General features: G+C 53.5%; 1 protein-coding gene across 16 annotated transcripts in view; it reads right to left on the bottom strand.

The window, feature by feature from the left end:
* Window positions 1-15876, bottom strand: part of NFASC (neurofascin) — a 73021-nt gene extending 57145 nt beyond the window's left edge. For all 16 annotated transcript variants that reach the window (XM_044267710.1, XM_044267714.1, XM_044267717.1 and 13 more), the window contains exons 1-6: window positions 15775-15876; window positions 9435-9452; window positions 8564-8669; window positions 6437-6633; window positions 5852-5974; window positions 3122-3292 (exon numbers count right to left, since the gene is read on the bottom strand). In XM_044267710.1, the coding sequence (XP_044123645.1) occupies window positions 3122-3292; window positions 5852-5974; window positions 6437-6633; window positions 8564-8669; window positions 9435-9452; window positions 15775-15865 (706 nt within the window). In that variant the 5' untranslated portion in view covers window positions 15866-15876. The remainder of the gene's footprint in view (window positions 1-3121; window positions 3293-5851; window positions 5975-6436; window positions 6634-8563; window positions 8670-9434; window positions 9453-15774) is intronic.
* Window positions 15877-20338: the final 4462 nt, after the last annotated feature.

Genomic DNA, 20338 nt, shown 5'->3' with positions numbered 1-20338 from the left:
AGTCCAAGCAAGCGCCTGAGGGAGGCGAGGCGCTGTGCCAGAGTATTTGCATATTTGAATGCAAATATGCTCCCCTTACAACTGATTGCCGAGGCTGTGCGCCCTCTTTGCTGGGACCCATATCGCAGGGCTTCCCAAATGTGCTTAAAGCCTGCTAGGGAGACTTGCATTATTCAGAACCATCCCTTAAGATGGCGTGTGTTGCAAGACCGAGCCTGTTTGGGAAGTCAGCTTGGGTTTGTTCGGGGCAGTGGCGTGGAGAGGCAGGGGGGCAGAAGAGAGGAGGGGCTGAAGATGTACTCAGGAGGGGACATTCTTCTCTGAAGGGGGGGCAGGATAGGGGCACACAGCTAAAAACGACCCTGGCTTCATGCTCCTAAGCTCCCATGCCACCGAGGGAAACAGAACTCCTCTCTTTCCAGAGAAGTGACCCAAGCTTGGGACTGATCTCACGGTCTGTGGATTTTGCAGCTCATCTGGGCAATCCAGGGAGATCTTCTGACTCCTGAGAGTGCTACTTAGACAGCAGACATTAGAAGGAAGCAGGGTTAGTGCTCCACGGTCTGCCTCAGGAGACCCCTTCTCCCTCACCACAGTCACCAAAGAGACTTGCTCTGGGGCGGGCAAAGCGGGGCGGGCACATCACCTCTGCTGTCTGTCTTTGATTGCACCCAAAACAAATTTTAAAAATGGTTTCAGACTACCCAGTGTTTTGTGTTAGATACCTTCCCTTCTGCCATTCCCTATATGTAGGTAAGGCACCATCGGCCGCGCTGAGATTGGCATCTTCCCCCAAGGGCCAGACTGTGATGGAAACCTGAGGTGAGGAGGGACATTGAAGCCAGCCGAGCTTGGCTGTTCTGCCTCCCACCCCCAGACCCGGTTCTGAAGGTATAAGAAAGAGCCTGTGTCCTCTCCAGGCAGGAAAGCAGACAGAGCACAACTGTGCTATTTTAAGCAACTGTACCCAATTCTGGGCTGGCTCAGATGCCCAGAACTTGCTCCCGGCCAAAGCTACCCCTGGGAGAACTCCAGGAAGCAGACAGGCCTCTGTTCCCATCACCGGGGGGTGGGGGGGGGTCTTGGCATTTGTAGGAAAGAGTTTTCAGTGGAGTAGAGCACCCAGAAATGAAGCCGTAATAAACAGCCCTTACCTCTGCAGGTAGAGATAAGGATGTTTCTGGAAAACCCGACTTCTAAATGCTGAAGATCTCTAACTGCCTAATTCCACAGAGGAAGGCTCTTTACCCCCTCCAACTCCCCTTGCCTCTCTCCTGGGTGACCTTGAGGGCCTCTGCCCAGGACCACAGAAGGTCACCTGGCTCAGTCCCCAGAAAGGAGTCTGACTAGAAGCCTCACACTAGGCAGGCAGAGGGGAAGCCAGGGGACAGCACTAAGGACCATCCAGCATCCAGCATCTTGCTCGACGCTCCTGCCGCCCTCACGTCCCCATGCTGCCAGCCCTGTCTGGCCCCGGAGCCCACTCAGAGGTCCCAGGCGCACCACACCGTCCTCCACGGCCCAGCCAGCTGGCCAGCAATTGCTCCTGACGTGCACTGAGACGCTTCAGGCAACCCAGCCTTCTTCCCCAGGGGTCCCCTCTAGGTCTTGGTCTGGAATAAGAAGGCCAGCGAGGGGGCAGCCAAGTAGACTGGACCTGGGTCTGCTGCCGGGAGCACGTGGGGGCTCGTCCCCAGGTTTCCGGCCATCCTGTCGGTTCGCAAATTGTGGGCAGCCCGACTCCAACACAGAGCAGTGTGTGGGGAGCTGCAGGAGTGGGGGCGCTGGAGGGGGGAAGACGGGGTTCTGAGAGGGAGAAAATGAGGGGCGGAAAGAAGAAAGGAAGAAGGCAGGAGGGAAACAGAGAGGAAGGAAGTGAGAAAACAAAGAGAAGACAATGAGAAGGAGAGAAAGAACTCCCGCACAGGAGAAGGGGAACAAGAAGCAAGCTGCTGCTTGGGGGCCCACCTCCATGCCGGGTAGAGACGGGGTGTGGAGCTGGGGTTCTAGGCACCACCTGCTTCCACTACTGGCAGGGGCAACTGAGGAAAGAAGACCAGGCCCCCCCCCGGCTGTCCTGAGCAAGGAGCAAGCTCCCCTAGACTCTCTCCACCTTCCCAGGAGAGGCATGTGGGTGCAGAGAACCTGGGGTTCAGGTTCTCTTCTGCGACCTGCGGCAGCCGTCAGCGCCCACATGTTGCCCTTTGCTTGGCTTCCCCCACAAGTACCACTGTCCCCAGTGAGGAAAACAGCCTCCACAGCTGAGTCACACAGACCAAGGTCTTTGGGGGGGGTGGAGGGTGCTCCTCAAGAGAAGGCCTGTTACACATCCGCGGGGCAAACGAACACAGTCACTTGGAATGCAACGTCCTGGCAGGCTGAGGACGGGCAGCCGGAGAGCCAGGTCGGTGGGTCCCCAGCAAGATGTGTGTCTGGGAGCTGACTACTTGGTTCTCTCCTCTGCGGAGGGCCGCCGACCCCATGCTATCCTGGGTGAGGCAGGGCTGACCCGCTTCGGTACGAGACAAACAGAATCCAGAAATAAAAATGAAAACAAGTAAAACTAGAACATTAATCTGCAGCTTGCAAATGGAGTTGTCCCATGGGGTCCGGCATCGAACACATTTCATGCTGGGGTCCCAGCCAATGCGGAAATTCTGTACTGTGGCTCTATTTCTAGAAGTACAGACCACCAAACGGGGACCAGCTAGAAAAGAAATCCTCACGCTGAGGGCATGGGAGAGATGTTGGGTGACCACCGAAAGCAGGGCTCCTTGGATGCTGCTGTGGGTCCCGAGCACCTGGAGAGCTAACGGAGGACACAGAGGCCGGGACCGTGGAGGCAGGCTCGGGCCGGGCGAGGGATGGCTGCCCCGTTGGCCTGGTGATTCGGACTGAGCCCGCAGCTTGAGAAGCACTGACTCAGAGCCGGACCAGGTTTAACTCAAGGCTTCAGAATCAAGCAAGTTGAGCCATGGAAACAGCTCAGGCACCCCATGCTGGAGGGATTTCTGGGTCAGCCTCGGGGACAAGGCTGTCCCCTGACCCAGGTCCCCGGGGCTCCTCGGGGTCCGAGGGCTTCCGCCCCGGCTCCCAGCCCCGGGCAGGGACCTGCACTTACTGGTGAGGACCTTGAGGGTGAAGGCGTTCTTCTGCTGGATGGTGTGGGTGAAGTGGAAACGTGCGTTGCAGCTGTAGTCCGTCTGCATGTCCTGGAGCATCACGTTAGAGAAATACAGGTCGCCGTTGTGGCCCTGGGAGACACGCTTGTCTTGGGTGATGGGCTCCATGGCTGGAAGGGAGCAGAGGTACAGACGGAGGTGAGCGGGCATGGTAACAGGAGTGACCGTCGTGATTCGTCTGGCGACGGAGTGCCGACAGAGAGCCGGTGGTGCCGGGAGTTCAACGTGATTCCCTCTCGTCCTCTCAGCTCTGGGAGAGGCTTCTTTCCAGTTCACAGATAAGAAAGCAGTGGATTTCCCACCTCCTGGGTCGCGAAAGAAGTGAGGGAAGACGTCTGCCTGCCACACTCATGCTCTGTGACCAGACTTTTCTAGCTCCCGCCCATGCCCCAGGAGCTCCGACTGGCTCCGAACCAGAGGGAGGAAATGCTATCTCTCAGGTGCTTCCCAAATCAGGAGTCAAGTTCACTTGTTTTCTTTTTTTTTTAAAGCTCTCACTCCCACCAGGAAAGAGAAAATCACTGCCATTTATAATTGCTGGATACCTACTAATAAACAATTCTAGGATGCTTTCTAATTTTGGAGATGTTAAAAGATGAAAATGGTGCTTTTTAGAATCAATGATGTCACAGGAGTGGCTGAGGAAGTGGGCTACATTGTCCATGACTGTTGAAGCAATAGGTGTCAATTCAAACGACCGGGTCTGCCGGTTACTGGGTTTGTGAAAGCATATTTGTCAGGCTGACGATTTACAGCTAATGCCTTCTCAGCCTCCCACGACCTTTTATTAAGTCATCATTTCTCTTCTTTTTTTTTTTTAAGATTTTATTTATTATTTATTTGACAGGCAGAGATTGCAAGTAGGCAGAGAGAGAGAGAGGTAGAAGTAGGCTCCCCGCCAAGCAGAGACCCCGATGTGGGGCTTGATCCCAGGACCCTGGGATCATGTAAGTCATCATTTATGAAAGTGCAAGGTTAATGATGCCAACTTTCCAACAATGGAAAGGTCAGTTCTTTAAATGACTTATTATCCAAAATTGACTGCAGGCCTACTGTGTGCCAGGCTCTGTGCCCATGATTGGTCAAAGAGACTTTAGTTAGATAGCTCCTGCCCTCAGGGTGCGGGCAGCCTAGAAGAGGAGGGAGAGAAAGAAATCACTGCTGTGCAGTGTGGCGAGTGGGGAGCCTGGATAAGAAAGGGGATGGGCTGAGTGGAGGCTCCCCGAGTCCCTGCCAGGGGGCCCTGAGCTCTGCCTTGGAGGCTCCGTGACACTGGGCAGAAGAGACAGGGACCCAAAGAGGTTTCCAAGCAGTAAGAATAGTGCGTGCTAAAAATTAAGAGCACACAGCCAGGGAAGGGGGTAGGAGGAAGGCTTGAGAGGCAGAGGGAACTAGATCAGGAAGGGAAGTAAGTCTGGACTTGGTCCCAGGTGATGGAGGAGCCAGTAAAAGGCGGGAGCATATGAATGAAACGATCAGATTTATGTTTTTAGAAAGACCGGGGAGGCCAGTTATAGAGGGTTACTGGCGCCCAGGGAAAAGCTGATGGTGGCCTGCACTGGGCAGATGCCAGTGATGATGGAAAGATGAGGGTCATGAGATCCACTCAGGATCTACTTACGGACATAAGCTGGTGAGCGGTGGGATGCAGGGGACAAGAGACTCTGAACCAGTTAGGAAACCAGCCAGCCCTCCAGCCTGTGGCCAGGCGGCGTCCCCCACGCACATGCACCGAGATTACACAGAGAAGTGAGACGACAGGTGAGCACGAAGCCACACTCTCTCTGCCAACAGCTCACTACCCTGCTTCTTCCGGAAGCAAGCTGGTAAAGACTCGGGGATGGATGGATGGATGGATGACGGATGCTAAGCAGGCAGATCTACGGACTGACCAATGGGTGGATGGATAGAAGGGGCTGGGGGTGGGCGCATGGGCAGGTATGGAGGATGGGGAGGGGAAGCCAGGAAGACAGATAGCCACCAATGCTCTAAACACCTTTAGGGCATGCCCCCACTTATTATGATTCAAAGCATGGGAAGAAACCGAGGTCCACAGTGGTTAAATGAATCTCAGTGCAAAATGAAACAGGACAAGCTCTCAGGGATGGTACTCTGCCCCTGCTACAAATGTCCTGTCTCCCTGTCACTCCTTTATCAAAGGTTTCATTCCTGTGGCCTCCCTGTCCTCAGTAAATCCAGACCGACTAAAGACCGAAAGGAGGCTTCATGTCAACCCGCCTCAGTTGGCTGATTGACAGTTTCTCCTCTTCCTCCCCTTTCCTTTTTTCTGGTTCTTCTTCATCTTCACAAATACTACTCAGCACTTACTGTGTGTCTGGTTGTGTTATAAGTTCTTGGATGTATTAACTCATTTATCCTTACAATGATCAACCACATAAGTACAGGTTCTAGCCCTATTTTTTTTTTTCCCCAGAAGAGCAAACTGAGGCCCAGGGTTGTTAAGCAACTTGCTCAAGATCACACAGCCGATAGCATCTAGGAAATGGGCCTGAGCAGCCTCTTGATGTGTTTTCCGCCACATGGTCCCTTTACGCCTACTTCTCATAAGTCAAGGTCTCCCAACCTTGGGCAAGCCCCTCCCATGTAAGACACCCACCCCACTCCCGAAGATAAAAGTAGAAATCAAATGGCAGGCCTCCAAAACTTACAGCTGCTCATCCAGAAGATGACTGGGGATGGAAGTCCGGGCGGGGGGTTGCACTGGAGTGTCAAGGGAGCGCCTTCTTGAACCACGACAGGGTCTAGGTTTTCCTTGGGCCACAGGGGAGACTCTGGGGGGAATCAGACAGAGGAGCATGAAGTGAGGGTTATGGCGGCGGCCAGGACAAGGAGCTCGGCTGGGGGCAGGCGTACAAGCAGGAAAAGCAGAAGGGCAAACGGGAGAACAAGGGAGTGGGTGCAGAGGGCCTGTGACTCTAGGCCGCAGCAAGAGAGGAAGGACTTCAGTCTAAATAGATACACTTCTCCAAAGGCTCCTCCCCTTCCTCTCCACCCATGCCCAGAATGCTCGTGAAGTTGTTCAAGACTCTGGCTCGGAAGCCTCGTTTCCAAGAAATCTTTTTGAGGAGGGCAAGGTGTGCTCCTGCTCAGAGGCAGAACAGGAGGCAGGATGAGCAGAGCACCAAGGCACCCATTGGCCAAGGGCAGGGATGACCCTTCCGGAATGACCCTCCATGTCCCCACCGCCATGCGCCGAGGAGCAAGGCACGCTAGCAAGCCGGTATGCTACTCACTGGACACCTGCAGGCGGATCCTGTTGGACAGGGCCGTGCCATATTTGTTGCGGGCGAAGCACTGGTATTCCCCCTCATATTCCTCGGGCCGGCCCCCGCTGCGGAAGTCGATCACCAGGGTCCCAGACCGCCTCCTCATTGACACTCGAGGGTCCTTGGCAATGTTGAAGTACCTGCTGTTTCGAGTCCAGTGGAAGCTGTGGGCAGTATGGGGTGGGGGCAGAAGCAGAGGCAACAAGGAGGAACACAGTGGACTCCGGGCTCCAGGTGAGAACCTCAGGGCCCTGGTCCCTGGCCCAGTCCCAAAACCACTCCTCCATGTCCCCCTGGCTAGGTGGCAGAACTGGCTGGGAAGTCGGATAAAATGCAGAGTCCCAGGCCAGAGCCATAGGTGAAGCTAAAGGAGGGCAGGCTCCTGACATTAGTGCTGAGACCAAGGCTGAGAGTCATGGCTGTAAGTGACACGTACCCAAGCAGCCACTGGGAGAGTCTGTCCTCTGCAGGAGCCGGCGGGGACTCAGATTGCTTTAAAATCGAGTCAGCTGCAGCTTCTACCCCAGGGCGTCCCAGCCTCTGACTACGAAGGCAAGCCCAAATTCCTATTTCACCCGAGCCAAGCCCATCAGGGAGCTAGTTCTGCTCCTCCTGTCTCCCTGTTTGAGAACCAACTCTAAAGCCAAAAGGTGGGGCACCTGGGTGGCTCAGTCATGAAGTGTCTGCCTTTGGCTCAGGTCATGATCCTGGGGTCCTGGGATCAAGCCCCGCTTCGGTCTCCCTGCTCAGCGGGAAGCCTGCTTCTCCCTCTCCAGCTCTCCCTGCTTGTGTTCCCTCTCTTGCTATCTCTCTCTGTCATAAGTAAATAAAAATCTTAAAAAAAAAAAAAAAAAAAAGCCAAAGGGCAATGGCTCAGGTTATCCGTGCCCTGCTCAGTGGGTACAGAGTATAAAGCAGGGGCCACACATGATAGCCCAGGAGGGGCGTTTGAAAGAACCGGCAGCCTTCAAAAGACCCCAGGGGAGAAGAGACTAGAATCTCCCTTTGCTTCTGGGGGTGGGGGCTACGTCTGCAGCCGCTCAGGACATAAAAGAAGCAGGGGCAATAGGGGCTGCTCCTTGTCATGGAATCGTTGTCCCTGCAAAGGAACCATGGTGGACAGACCAAACTTCAGAAGGCCATCTGTGTCCCGCCTGACCCTTCCTGGTGCCCCTGCTTCTTCCAGCCTGGATGAGAGTGGTGCTCCTTGTTCTCAGGCTCATGCAAATTGGGGGGTGGAGGGTGGGGGGCTAGGGGGTAGGCAGAAGGAGGCTGCCGTACACCGGAAGTTCTGCCCTGGCTCATTTCTCCAGACAGACGCCCAGCAACAGGGTCCAGTCGTGTCTGGTTTACACGGTGCAGCCTGTGGCTGCTGCTGCTTTGAAGGAGGGGGACAAATAGCAGAACAGCTCTCCATCTCCCGTGTCTTCTGTTTGGTAGAAACACACCTGGCCTGGGGTGGGGGTGCTACCAGAGGCTTGGGTTTAACTCCAGGCACCGCCCCATTTCAAGCTGGGCGACCTTGGCAAAGGCATGTAATACCTCTGTGCTTCCATTTCACTTCCTCTTCCTGAGGACATGGGTCCCTCTCTGAAGGACGGAGAGGGGCTCTAAGGAGATGGTGGGAGGAGCATCATTTAACTCATCCGCACACCGCAGGCCTTCGGCTCTGGTCTGCTGATGCCTTGTTTAATGCTGACGTGCTCACAAGCCGAGATGTGCTCAGCATGAAAGACTCCGGTTAGCCAGCAGGAGGAACTTCTTATAAGCTACCCACGGTAGTGGTGCACTGGGTGGGGGAGAGTTGGGGAGGTAAGGCAGTGGAAGGATGTGTGACACCGACAGTCAAAAACTTAGTATCTTGTCGTGACTTCCGGGTGTGACTTGAAGCCACTGAGGATTTCTGGATCCCAGCCTCCTCCTCAGCTACATTTCTTAGTTCTCTGAATTGTACTTTCCACCAGGTAGGTATCCAAGAGATGTCTTCTGGATAATTTTAATTTATCCACTGCTTCAGCTACGCTCAGGGCCAGGGTGTGGTTTCAGTATCTCCTGGGGGCGGGGGCGCGTGGATTTACCTGCCAGTGCGCTCACCTGGGAGCAGGGTTCCCCTTGGCTTCACACTCGATCAAGATGTTGTCGCGGGGATCCACGATGTGGTCCTTCACAGACTGCTTGGTGATGGTTGGGGGCTGGGATACTGCAACAGCACAAACATGGGCGCTTAGGGCTTCGGAGGCCTGGCTTGGGGAGTGGCTGTACCGAAGGGCTTCGGGAGCCACAGCACAAGCCGGCAAGCCGGTGGTGGGGGGTGTGCCAGTACACTGTGTCAGGGGCCCAGCTCCTTAAACGGGGCCAGGGGAAAGGGGGTTATGTCAAGGACTGAGCCTAAGGAGAATCTCTTTCAGATCTCAAGGAATCTCTATGAGAAAGTTCTGTTTTACCCACTCTTGTGTTCCAACACTTGGTGCAACGCTTAGTGCATGAGACTTCTTGAAATACATTTACTGAATGAATCAAGACCACAAAGCAGCCAGCGTTCCAGAGCCCGGTGGCCGGGATGGTTCTGAGCCCTGGAGGGTCCGCAGATGGCCAAAGCGTGGGGAGGCTGGAGCTCCCAGGCCCAGTCCCCAGGGACTTGTCTGCCCGCCGAAGAGCCAGCGAGTCTCACTCGGCCCGAGTCTAGTGTTCTCCGTGCAGCTCCTGTGCCGGCCACCGGAGCAGGGGGAGCAGCGGCCCTTCTTATCCCCTTGCTCCTCTGCTGTTCCCAGCAATGGGGGGCTCTGGCTGGCCGCTCCCCTTCCCGGGCCCACACTGCAGGGGCTCTGGTGTCAAGAAGCCCCCACAGGCAGGGTGGAAAGGTAGTTAATCCCCCTGTATCTCCTCACTTGGACTTCTCCCGCCCCTCCTTGCTGCCCTCCTACCTCCCAGAGGCACGAGTGCAGAGAGGCACGCGGGGACTTACGCTCATTCTGAATGCTTGCTGTTAGTTCCGGTGGGTTAGCATTGTGAGGGGAGAAAAGAAGACATTGGTTATAGGTTATCGCAAATGACTACTCGCCCAGGTTCCTCAGGCCCCAGCCCGCAGGGAGCACGCCGATGCTGGCCTGGGTGTGGGCATGGTGCCTGGGCTCTCTGCTCGCAGCTGCAGAACTCTGTGGGACAGCCACACAGAGATGGGGACAGACCCAGTGTGGGCTTCGTGGAGGAGGTGACAGCTCCACGGGGACCTCAAACCACGCAGCTGAGCAGAAAGACCAGCCTCTGCCCAAATGATGCCATCAGGGAAGTCCAACTATCAAAAGTGACAAGGCTGCTTGAAAGAGGCCGGGCTCTAGACGCCGCTGAGAGAAGGGGGCTCCCAGGCCAGCAGGGCGGGGATGAGAAGCCTGGGCGGCAGCAGATCGGAACCAGGGCTCCAGAGCAAAGACCCAAAGGCCCCGCGTGGTCCACAGGCCTCAAGCCTCCCACCGCGCCTTCCTCTCTGTCACACACGAAAGCACCTCCTTGCCTAAACTTTGGAAAATTCTAGGGACCGATGAATCACTGTGGCTCTGCTCACGGCAGAAGTACATGGCCATGTGGAAATCCCTCTTCCAAATGAGTGCAGGGATGAAGTGGAGCCCGCCACTCCTTCCGGCACTTTTTATGGAAGGGATCAGGAGGCAGGTAGCACAAGTCTCGCCCAGCCCTCACCTGTGGCGTGCACGGGCCCATGTACAAGTCAGGTACGTGAACCACCTGGGGGGCGGGTCTGGATAGAATGCAGGCTCCGACTGAGCAGACACTGTGTTTCTGACCAGCAGCCAGGTGGTGCCAATGCTGGGGTCAGGGCACCATGCTTCCAACAGCAAGACTTTTTTGTTTTTTTTTAAGATTTCATTTATTTATTTGACAGAGGGAGAGAGATCACAAGTAGGCAGAGAGGCAGGCACAGAGAGAGGAAGGGAAGCAGGCTCCCCACTGAGCAGAGAGCCCGATGTGGGACTCGATCCCAGGACCCTGAGATCATGACCTGAGCCAAAGGCAGAGGCTTAACCTACTGAGCCACCCAAGCACCCCCAACAGCAAGACTTTTGACGGTAACTTTCTGGGGGAGAAGGCCTCGGTGTAAAATGTGTGTTTCTGTCACTTTGTAAGAGGCCTTTTCTTAATGGCTCTAGCATGAAGTCATATGCAAAGCTTCTTCCACACCAGCGCTGAGGTCTGGGACGCGCTGGTGTCACGGGCAGACTTTTCCAGGGGAAAGCAGAGGCTGTGGGTGAGCAGGTGACCTCGAAGTTTCCTGACTCAGCCACAGTGAGATGTGGAAGAGAAGCATTAGGGGCCCAGAGAGGGGCGGTATGGAGAAGGCAGAGTTAAGGCAGGACCAAGAGGTGCCAGAAGGGTCCCGAGGGAGAAGACAGACATCAGGGAGGAGAGGCGGAGTGTGGCAGGAAGGGGTCCCCTGCTACGTGCACTGTCGGTAAGTGAAAGTCTTGAGTAAGATGCACTAAAAGGTCCAGAATAATCCTTTCAAGTGGGCCAGGGCTGCATGGTCTGCTGGGGCACAGAAAAGTAATTTTATCTGTACCATTTGCCTGGGTGCAGCCTTGGCAGGAAATGAAAAGAAATGAAAAGTCCCGGGGTAAACGGGAAATCTGGGGTTTCTGAACACATGCTCCCTGGAGTTCCCCACAGTGGCATTCTCACCCTTAGAAGGTTTTTCTGCCAGTGGCCCAAGAATGGCTAATTCTGGAAAGCTAGTGTATTGGAGCGTGGAGGACAGGTGGGGAGAAGGGACCATTTTTAGGAGAAGCAGGGCTGACACTTGACCTGCTGCCTGGGACCACTAGCCCAGCCCTGTGCTTTCTTCATCTGAGGACACAGTGGATGGCTCTCGGGTCCCCACACACAGTGGAGGGCTCTGTCCTGGCCCTGGCAAAAGCTCTACTTTGCCCACATGACCCTCAAGTCTCTCTTTTATAAAATCAAGGGCTTGCTCAATGGAAAGAGCCCTAGAAATTATCCAGGGAATCTCAGATTCTCGGAGGGGAAGTCACTCGGTTAAAGGTCAATAGGAGGGCGCCTGGGTGGCTCAGTGGGTTAAGCCGCTGCCTTCGGCTCAGGTCATGATCTCAGGGTCCTGGGATCGAGTCCCAAATCGGGCTCTCTGCTTGGCATGGAGCCTGCTTCCTCCTCTCTCTCTCTGCTTGCCTCTCTGCCTACTTGTGATCTCTCTCTCTGTCAAATAAATAAATAAATAAAATCTTTAAAAAAAAAAAAAAAAGGTCAATAGGACATTTCCTGCAGAAATGGAATGAGAACCAGCCCACCTTAGTCTGGTCCAGAGCTCTTCTTACAAACCTATCCTTGGCCAGAGAGGTTAGTTGGCTAGGTGGGTCCCCAGCATGCTCTCCTTAACATTCCAGACGTGAGTAAGGTAAATAAGGGGGAGACCATGGGGGAGTGAGGACTCCCGGAGCTGGATGGACGCTGTCCCCAGCCCCACAATGAAACCAGGCCGGGGGCCTCTTGAGAGTCTACTTCCCTAAAGAGGTCATGATATCTGGAAGCACCATTGTGTCACCAAGGAATTTATTACAGAGACAAAACCAACCCAGAAATCAAGCCAGCACAGGGAGATGACAGTGAGGTCTGCCCACCTGGGGACAAGGGCAACCTACCGAGTCCTGTGACACCCCCCCAAATTCCACATCATTCTACCTGCCCTTCTCTCCCCTACAAAGTGGTCATGTCAAGTGGAAAATGGGTCCCCCTTTTTCACTTCCAAGGGGGAGGGCAAAATCTTCCAATGAGCTCTGTAGGGTGTAAGGCAGAGGCCTGCTGGGTCTGCAAGGTTTCTTTATCCCTACACTTCTCTCTCCCTGGCACTAGTCCCTGGCACCTGTCCCTGGAGGATGGAGAGTGTGTGAATGTGCGTGTGTGTGTGTGCATGTGTGCGTGTTGAGGTCATCTTGCAGCAGTCTTTGGGATGACAGTGAGGACAAAATGTCTCCCACCCCACTGTCTCCTCTGTGGGTTCCTAGGAGAAAAATGCCGAGTCCTTCAACGTGGAGAGAGGGATGGAGGGGCGAGCTGCCAGCAGACTCACTTTTTGGCAAACCCACTCTTGTTGATGAGGCGACCCTTTGCTTTCTTCAAAGGTCACGTTGTTCTCCTTGGGGTGGGTGAAGGGGGGGAGGTGGGTGCATGTGACTCTGTTGGCAGAACGGCAGGGGCTGGAGGCCAGTGTTTCAATGAGGGATTGTGTCGCAGCCCAGGGCCGTTCCAGGAAGCCTGCTGGGCCCCAATTCCCCAGAGCAGAACCAATGCCCCGGTCCTCAAGGCACAGATATGGCCTCTTGAAGGGGCAGGCGGGCGGAAGGGCAGCCTCCGGCATGAGCCCCCTCAGCCCCTCCCAGCCAACATGCAGAGAAATTACCACCGCCTGATCTTCACGTGCCCCACACCGGGCGAGCGCAGATAACACTTCAGGGAACACAGCATGTAGGTCTCTCTGTAGCCTTTTGTGACAACATGGATCGGCCTTGAGGACCTTAGGCTAAGTGAAATTAAGTCAGAGAAAGCTCTGGGATGTTCTCACTCCATGTAGAATCTAAAGAAGTCAAACTCAAAGAAACGGAGTGGAATGGTTGTCAGGGGCCCGGGAGATGCCGGTGAGGGGTCCAAACGTCCAGCTGTGAGATGGAAATGCTCTGGGGCCCGAATGCACATGCGGCTGTAATTAGCAGACTGTATCACGCACCTGAGCGTGGTTTCGAGAGTCGATCTTCCGAGTTATGGCTACACACACAAGGTACTTGTGTGAGGGGATGGGGGGTAAATGAACCCACGCGGCAGTCATTTCATAATATACGTGTAGCAAATCATCAGGTTGTACACCCTCAACTTACATAGGTTGTGTATCAGTAAAGACCGGAGTAACCCTGGGAGGTGGTGGGGGGCGGGGAGGAAAATGAATGTGTGATCTTTCCCCACCCAGCCCCTGGGGCCTCAGCACAGGGTAAGCGAGAAGGATGGGTTCAGGTAACTTAATGTGTGTGGGGGGGCCGTGCCTGTCCTGCTTGACCCAGCAGGAGGGGAAAAGCTGGCTGAAAAGGACCTCTTCCTGGGGCCACTAGGTCTCCTCTGAAGGGCTGGCCTTCTCTCGTCTTGCCTTAGGCTTTGGCAGACCTGTCCTGGAGAAGTCGTAATGGACACCGTGCCTGCGAGATAGACTTGCTCCGGGAAGGCATCACGGGTTTCCTGCTGGGACACTCCCGGGGCACCAGACATCGAGTCACAAAAGCCTTCTCCTCTTCGTGCAGATAGGGGCTGTGGTCATGCGCTGGGCCTGCCACTTAGGGGCTGGAGAGAATGGCACCCCAGCTTCCTAATGTCAGCAAAGGACTCGCTGTGAGAGTCACAGGAGATGCACCTATAGAAGCCCTTAGCTCTCGGGTGGGTACACAGCAGCTGCTACTCTGGTGGGCTCCAAGAACTAAAAGAAGGTGGGATTACCAGAGGTCAGGGTGAGGCGTGTCGAGTGCCAACCAGCTGGGATGCCAAGAGACCTGGGTTGTATTCGTGAATCTGGTACCCCTTTGTTGTGTGACCCAGAGCAAGGAAGGGTCTCCATTTCCCAGAAGACAATTCCAGAACTCCCCGGGCCCTCCCTCCTCACAGACACTGAGGAGACGGGGAGATGGCACGGGGGAGGGGGTGTCTCTGCCCCCATGGGGTCCCTTGGAGACACTTGCAGCTGGGTCACCTGCCCACAGCTCCAGCAGAGCTTCAGAAACCCAGATTCCTAACACAGATGTCAAAGCCGTCTCTTTGCAAGTTCATCTTGGAGGAACTCCTCACCCACTAGCCCCAGGGGTCACAGTGGCAGGTGAATGAATGAGGAGAAGCAGCAGAAGAGAAATGAGCCTTCAGCACCTCCTTGATAACCCAATTTCCTCAGCACCCCTCTCCTCTCCAGGGACATGGCCTTACCGTTCTCCCTTATTAGATTGCCTGTCTGGGATTGTTAATGAGACACTCTTCCTTGAGTTAGCAGTGCAGATGGTCTCCATGGGAACCGTTCTTTTCACAACACCCTCCCCCCCACACTGAATACACACACACACACACACACACACACACACACACACTTGGGGCTATTGAGAGAGCAGCAGGGGGCTTACCCATCTTGGTTCTGGGTCCAACTTACAGTTTCTGTTGGTCTTCTCTTACTCAGAAGTGCCCACTCCTCTGGGCAGCTATTATTGGTAGGGTTGGGTGGGAGGGGGCTGAAGTACGTGCAATTCTTCTCCAAGCTGTGCTAAGTCTAGGCCCCAGGGCCTGGCTTTGGAGAACTCAGTGGGCACTCCTTGGAGGCTGCATTGCTCTCCCTACCCTCCCCAGACATCTGTCACCTGGACAGAGCCCAAGTCAGGGTTGGCATCATGTGGGCCCCATTTATTTCTGGAAGCAGGGAACAGGCAACAGAGGTGGTATGCCCACATCAGAGCACTGGAATGCCAAGACATTCTGATGGAAGAGCCAGAAATACGGCAAAGGTGGTACACATTTAAAAGCGGGGCCAAGGACCAGGGATGCCAGTCCCCGGGCCCCTTCTGAATGTAACAACAGACACAGCAGCTAGAGATGGGGCTATTAGAGCACCATCCCAAGCCCCTGTCTGATGCCCCCACCCTCGGACACAGAATGACACGGGGTTTTACTTCCCAACTTTGCCATCGGAGAGCTGAAATTAGCACCTGGTTTTCCCGCAACAGTATTATAACAGTATTATAACGGAGTTTCACTTAGCCCCTGTCTTGTGCAAAATAATTCCTTTTCCTACTGTCCCCATGCCATCCAGCCTGATTTAGACCGGCCAAGACAGCCCAAGGGTCTAGCTCAGATAGAGAAAGGCAGATAAGTGTCCATTACACTTGGTCCTTGGAAACTCCCTGTTGACAAGTCAGGACCGCAGAGGGCCGTGGGAGGGGAGTGGAGGGAAGGACTCCCAAGGGACACACAGACTTGCAGACTCCACCACCTCTGGTCCCATTTAGCAGGCTCCAGGCAGCACAAGTATCAGCTCAGACACAATTTTTGGAGGTTGTGCTATAAAATTCATCCCACATTCCCAAACACGAGCCTGCCTGCCTCCATGCTTTGGAGGGAAACCCAGCTCTGCCTCCAGAAGTTACCACTTCCCCCCTCTCCAGCCTTTTCGAAGGCTGGGCTTAACGCCCCCCTGACCTATCCCTCCCGTCCAACCCTCTGCCCCAAATCAGGAGACTCAAAAGAGAGGATGGAGTGGGACTCACGATCCATAGGAATCTCGATGGCCCCACTGAGGCAGAGGAGGCAGAGCAGGACGGCTGCGTGGACCCAGGGCGGCGGCTGCTGCCTGGCCATCCTCAGCACGGGGCCCCGCTCCCTGCTCCCCGGCCTGCGGGGTCTTGCCGCCTCCAGCCGCTCTAACTGGGCCTCCCGGACAGAGCTCAGCTGTGGAAAGAAATACAATGCCAAGTGAGTTTTTCTTGAACTTGCAGTTGGTTCGAGCAATCCTATAGGGCCTGAAGAACTCAAGGGTTTGGTCACAGACTGATGTTCTTAAATAGGTTTTCTTATAAACGTGTACAATTGACATTGCAGACCCACAGTTCTTTGTGCAGGGAAGGATGCTGGGTATTGCTGGGTGCTTAGCAGGCTCCCTGACCTTTACCATCTAGATGCCAGCACAGCCCCTTCCTGCCCCCAATCAGAATGTTTCTAGACACTGCCAACTGTCCCCTAGAGGACAAAACCACTCCCAGCGGAGAATCAGTGTTCTAGAAGGAAGGACAACTCTTCATGGGAAAGTCATGAAAATAAACACTGTCCCACTGGTCCAGTACCTAGAGGCTGCCCTGGGCTGGGCCAGTAAGAAACACACCAGTCTCATAGCTTCTCTGAACCTTATGTGCTGTGTGGAGTTAGGTGAAAGCTGGTTGCTCAAAGGGCTTTTCTTTCTTTTTTTTTTTTTTTTGTTTTATATAAAAAATGGATTTCTGCAGACATTTTGTGCAGCAAAGGTACGGCAGTCCCTGATGCTGTCTCTTTGGAGATAATGTCAAGGCTGAGACTACGACCCAGGAAAAGGGGATTCCAGTGGGTTGGTAGGATGAGCAATATTATGACAGTGCCAACCCCTGAGGAAGGGGCACCCTCCTACACTGTTGGTGAGAATGCAAGATGGTGCAGCCACTCTGGAAACCAGTATGGAGGTTCCTCAAGAAGTTGAGAATAGAGCTACCTTAAAACCCAGCAATCGCAGTACCGGGCATTTGTCCTTAACATACAAACGGAGTGATCTGAAAGGGCATGTGCACCAGAATGTTTACAGCAGCAATGTCCACAATAGCCCAACTATGGAAAGAGCCCAGACGCCCATCAGCAGATGAATGGATAAAGATGTGGGATATATATATATATATATATATATATATATATATATATATATTGCAGCCATCAAAAACCCTGAAATCTTGCCATTTGCAAGGACGTGGCTGGAACTAGAGGGTATTATACTGAGTGAAATAAGTCAGTCAGAGAAAGGCAATTATCATGTGATCTCACTGATATGAGGAATTTGAGAAACAAGACAGAGGATCATAGGGGAAGGGAAGGGAAAAATGAAACAAGATGAAACCAGAGAGGGAGACAAACCATAAGTGAGTCCTAATCTCAGGAAACAAACTGAGGTTGTTGGAGGGGAGGGAGGTGGGAGGGATGGGCGGCTGGGGGTGGACACTGGGGAAGGCATGTGCTATGGTAAGTGCAGTGAGTCTTGTGAGACTGATGAATCACAGACCTGTGCCCCTGAAACAAATACTACATCCATGTTCATTAAAAAACAAACAAAACCCCAACTGTCCAAGGGCCCTAGAATGAGTCTTTAAGAGAGAAACCCTTTTCCCTAGCTCCTGAGAGAGAATGGCCTGTGGGAGGTGGGTGGGGGGTGAATGAAACACGTTAAGGGGTTAAGAGTACACTTACCCGATGAGCACTGAGGAATGTCTAGAACTGCTGAGTCTATACTGCACACCTGAAACTAATAGAACCCTGTGTGTTAACTATTCTTGGATACAGAAGAGAGTGGCCCAGGGAAGGCACTGAGATGCAGTGCTTTGAAACTGCCACGGGGTCTGAAACGTGGGTCTTCAACCTGGGCGCAGTCTGCTGTTCTGTCCTGGGGCCGAGTCCAAGAAGAAGGGGGGAGGAGGTTCCCGCAGAATTCTTCTCTTCCCTGCACCCCACCACCATCTCCGACCTCTCCTGCCTGAGGCTGTCGGCAAAAGGAGCAGGGCTCCTGGGCTGGATCCTGGGAGACAAGGTTATCCTTCCGGAGACCTGGAGGATGAGGGACCTCCCCTGGGCCGGGACATGAGGCCAGCTAAGGGATTCGACTCCCACTGCAGCAGGTTCTTTCCTGGAAGCTGGGCCCGACAGCCGCTCCCCAGCCTCCAGCCCCACTTGCCTTCCCACTGCTTCCACCTTGGTTCTGGTCACCGCTGTTTCATGACAGCGACCGCAGCTGCTCCCTGAGTGCTCGCCCACTGCTGCTGTCACCCCTCTGACTCACTCTCCACCGTCACCAGAGCCGAATCCTTCGACGTGGCTCGGCGGTCCTCCGAGCACAGCCCCTTCTGCAATCTCGCCTCTCATCACCCTCCTGTGTGCTCCGTGCTCTGCGTTCTAGCAGAGGTGACACTGGTCACCTGCCAAGTCCCTTCATGCGTCCTGCTCTGTGACTTCCGCGCAGATTAGCTTCGGTCTAGAACACGCTTTGAATCTGCCTTCTCGTGAGGACTTGCCTAGGATGACTTTGTGTGTCTCCTGTCTGTATTTCTGAACGCCATTTACGCCCCCCTCCCCATTATATAGCACTTGCCACTTGTCACTTATGTTTTAAAGATTTATTTATTTATTTATTTTGGGGAGGGAAAGATTTCGTGAGTGGGGGGGGAGAGGAAGGGGGGAGAATCTCAAGCAGACTCCTGCTGAACATGGAGCTTGAAGCGAGGCTCAACCTCACGACCCTGAGATCATGACCTGAGCTGAGATCAAGAGTCCGACGCCTAACCTACTGAGCCACCCAGGCGCCCCAGCACTTGTCACTTTGTACTCAGTGTACTCATTTCAAAAGCCACATGTCTGTATCTCCTATTAAGAAAGGAAGGCTCCATAGGGAAGGCGCCTCATCTTGTTTATTCCTAGACTCTAACATGGTGTCAAAAACACAGCAGGCACTCAAAAATATGGGACGGATGGATGGGAAATGAGCAAAGAAATGGCTGACCGAATGAAATAAACCACTGGGATCACATTTTTTTTTTTCTTTTTGCTTTTTTTTTTTTTTGAAACCTTGTTCTCCCCCCAGAAAGCCAGCAGGCAGCTCAGGAGAACGCATACTTTGGACCTGGATGGCATCCTGTGGAGGCTGCCAATTAGTGGAGGAAAAGCTCCCTCCCTCCCTAGGCAGTGCACACGCGCCAGCGAATCAATCAGACAGAAGAGACTCAGGAGAGTAGAAATCGCCCAAGGAGGAAAAGCTCCTGGCTGGACAGTATCACAGGAGGCCTTTGGTTGTTCCTCCTAAAACCTTCTAAGATGGTCTTGACATGGACTTAGCAAGAGTCTGCTGACTCCTCTCCTTGGACCCGACAGTTCCCAAGATCAGACTGGGGTGATCCAGCTGACCACCTGAGTGCTGTGAGAACTAACACGGGGTGAGGCTCAACATTCCTGCAGAGAGGACAGTGGGGATGGAATGGCGCCAGTCTTGGCTTCATGACCGCCATGTTTTGTTCAGGAGCTGCCAAGCAGTAGGAAGTGATGGGCAAGAGAAGGACATCTTGTTCTGGGAATCCTCATGGGAATAGGAAGCCCAAAGCTATTCATTAACTAGAAACACACAGGCAGGGGGAAAAAGCCCCGTTACTTGGGATGCTTTCAACTCACAATTTAAAAACATGGTAGAGAATGCACACAGAGATAATCAAGTCTAGCTGTTTGACAATTCTCTCTCTCTCTTCTCTCTAGAACCCAATTTTTCCAATAAAATCTTTTTTTAAAGGATTTCATTTATTTATTTGAACAGAAAGAGAAAGCACAAGCAGGGGGAGCAGCGGAGGAAGAGGGAGAAGCAGGCTCTCTGCGGGGCTAGGAGCCTGATGTGGGGCACGATCTCAGGATAGAATCTTAAAACAAAGAGAATTGAAAGACCATTTAGCTTTATGCAATCCCCTTGCTTTTCAAATGAGGAAACAAGAGCCCAGAAAGGGGAAGTGATTTGTTCAAGGTCACCCAGATGGTTAGTGGCAAAGCCAGGAAAAGAACCCAGATCTCCTGACTCCTCATCCACTTCCCCTGTCTTTCCATACGCAGGTAAGTTCCAGAGTAGAATTGCTATTTAAAAAAGAAATGTAAATACCTTCCTTAAAAAATTAAACAGAATTATCACATGACCCCATATTTCTACTTCTAGATATATGCCTCCAAAGAATTCAACAGCAAGACTCAAGTACATGCGCACACATGTTCACTGCAGCAACATTCGCAACAGCCAGAAGGTGGAAACAGCCCAAATGTCCATCAAAAGATGAATAAATAAGCAATATGGCAGTTTGTATGTTCCGTGAAATATTATCTGGCCATGGAAGAGAATGACGTACACACGTGATGTGATGGCTATGAAGCCTGAGAAGGTTATGCTCGATGAGAGCAGCAAGACACAAAGGGTCACATATAGAATGATCTCTTATATCCAAGGTCCAAAACAGGTAAATCCATACAGACAGAACACAGATTGGTGCTTACCAGAGGCAGAGGGGGAGGGGGAATGGG

This window comes from Neovison vison, chromosome 10 (assembly GCF_020171115.1).
Source record: "Neovison vison isolate M4711 chromosome 10, ASM_NN_V1, whole genome shotgun sequence".
Classification (NCBI taxonomy): Eukaryota; Metazoa; Chordata; class Mammalia; order Carnivora; family Mustelidae; genus Neogale; species Neogale vison.
This window is presented reverse-complemented; position numbering and strand designations above follow the sequence as displayed.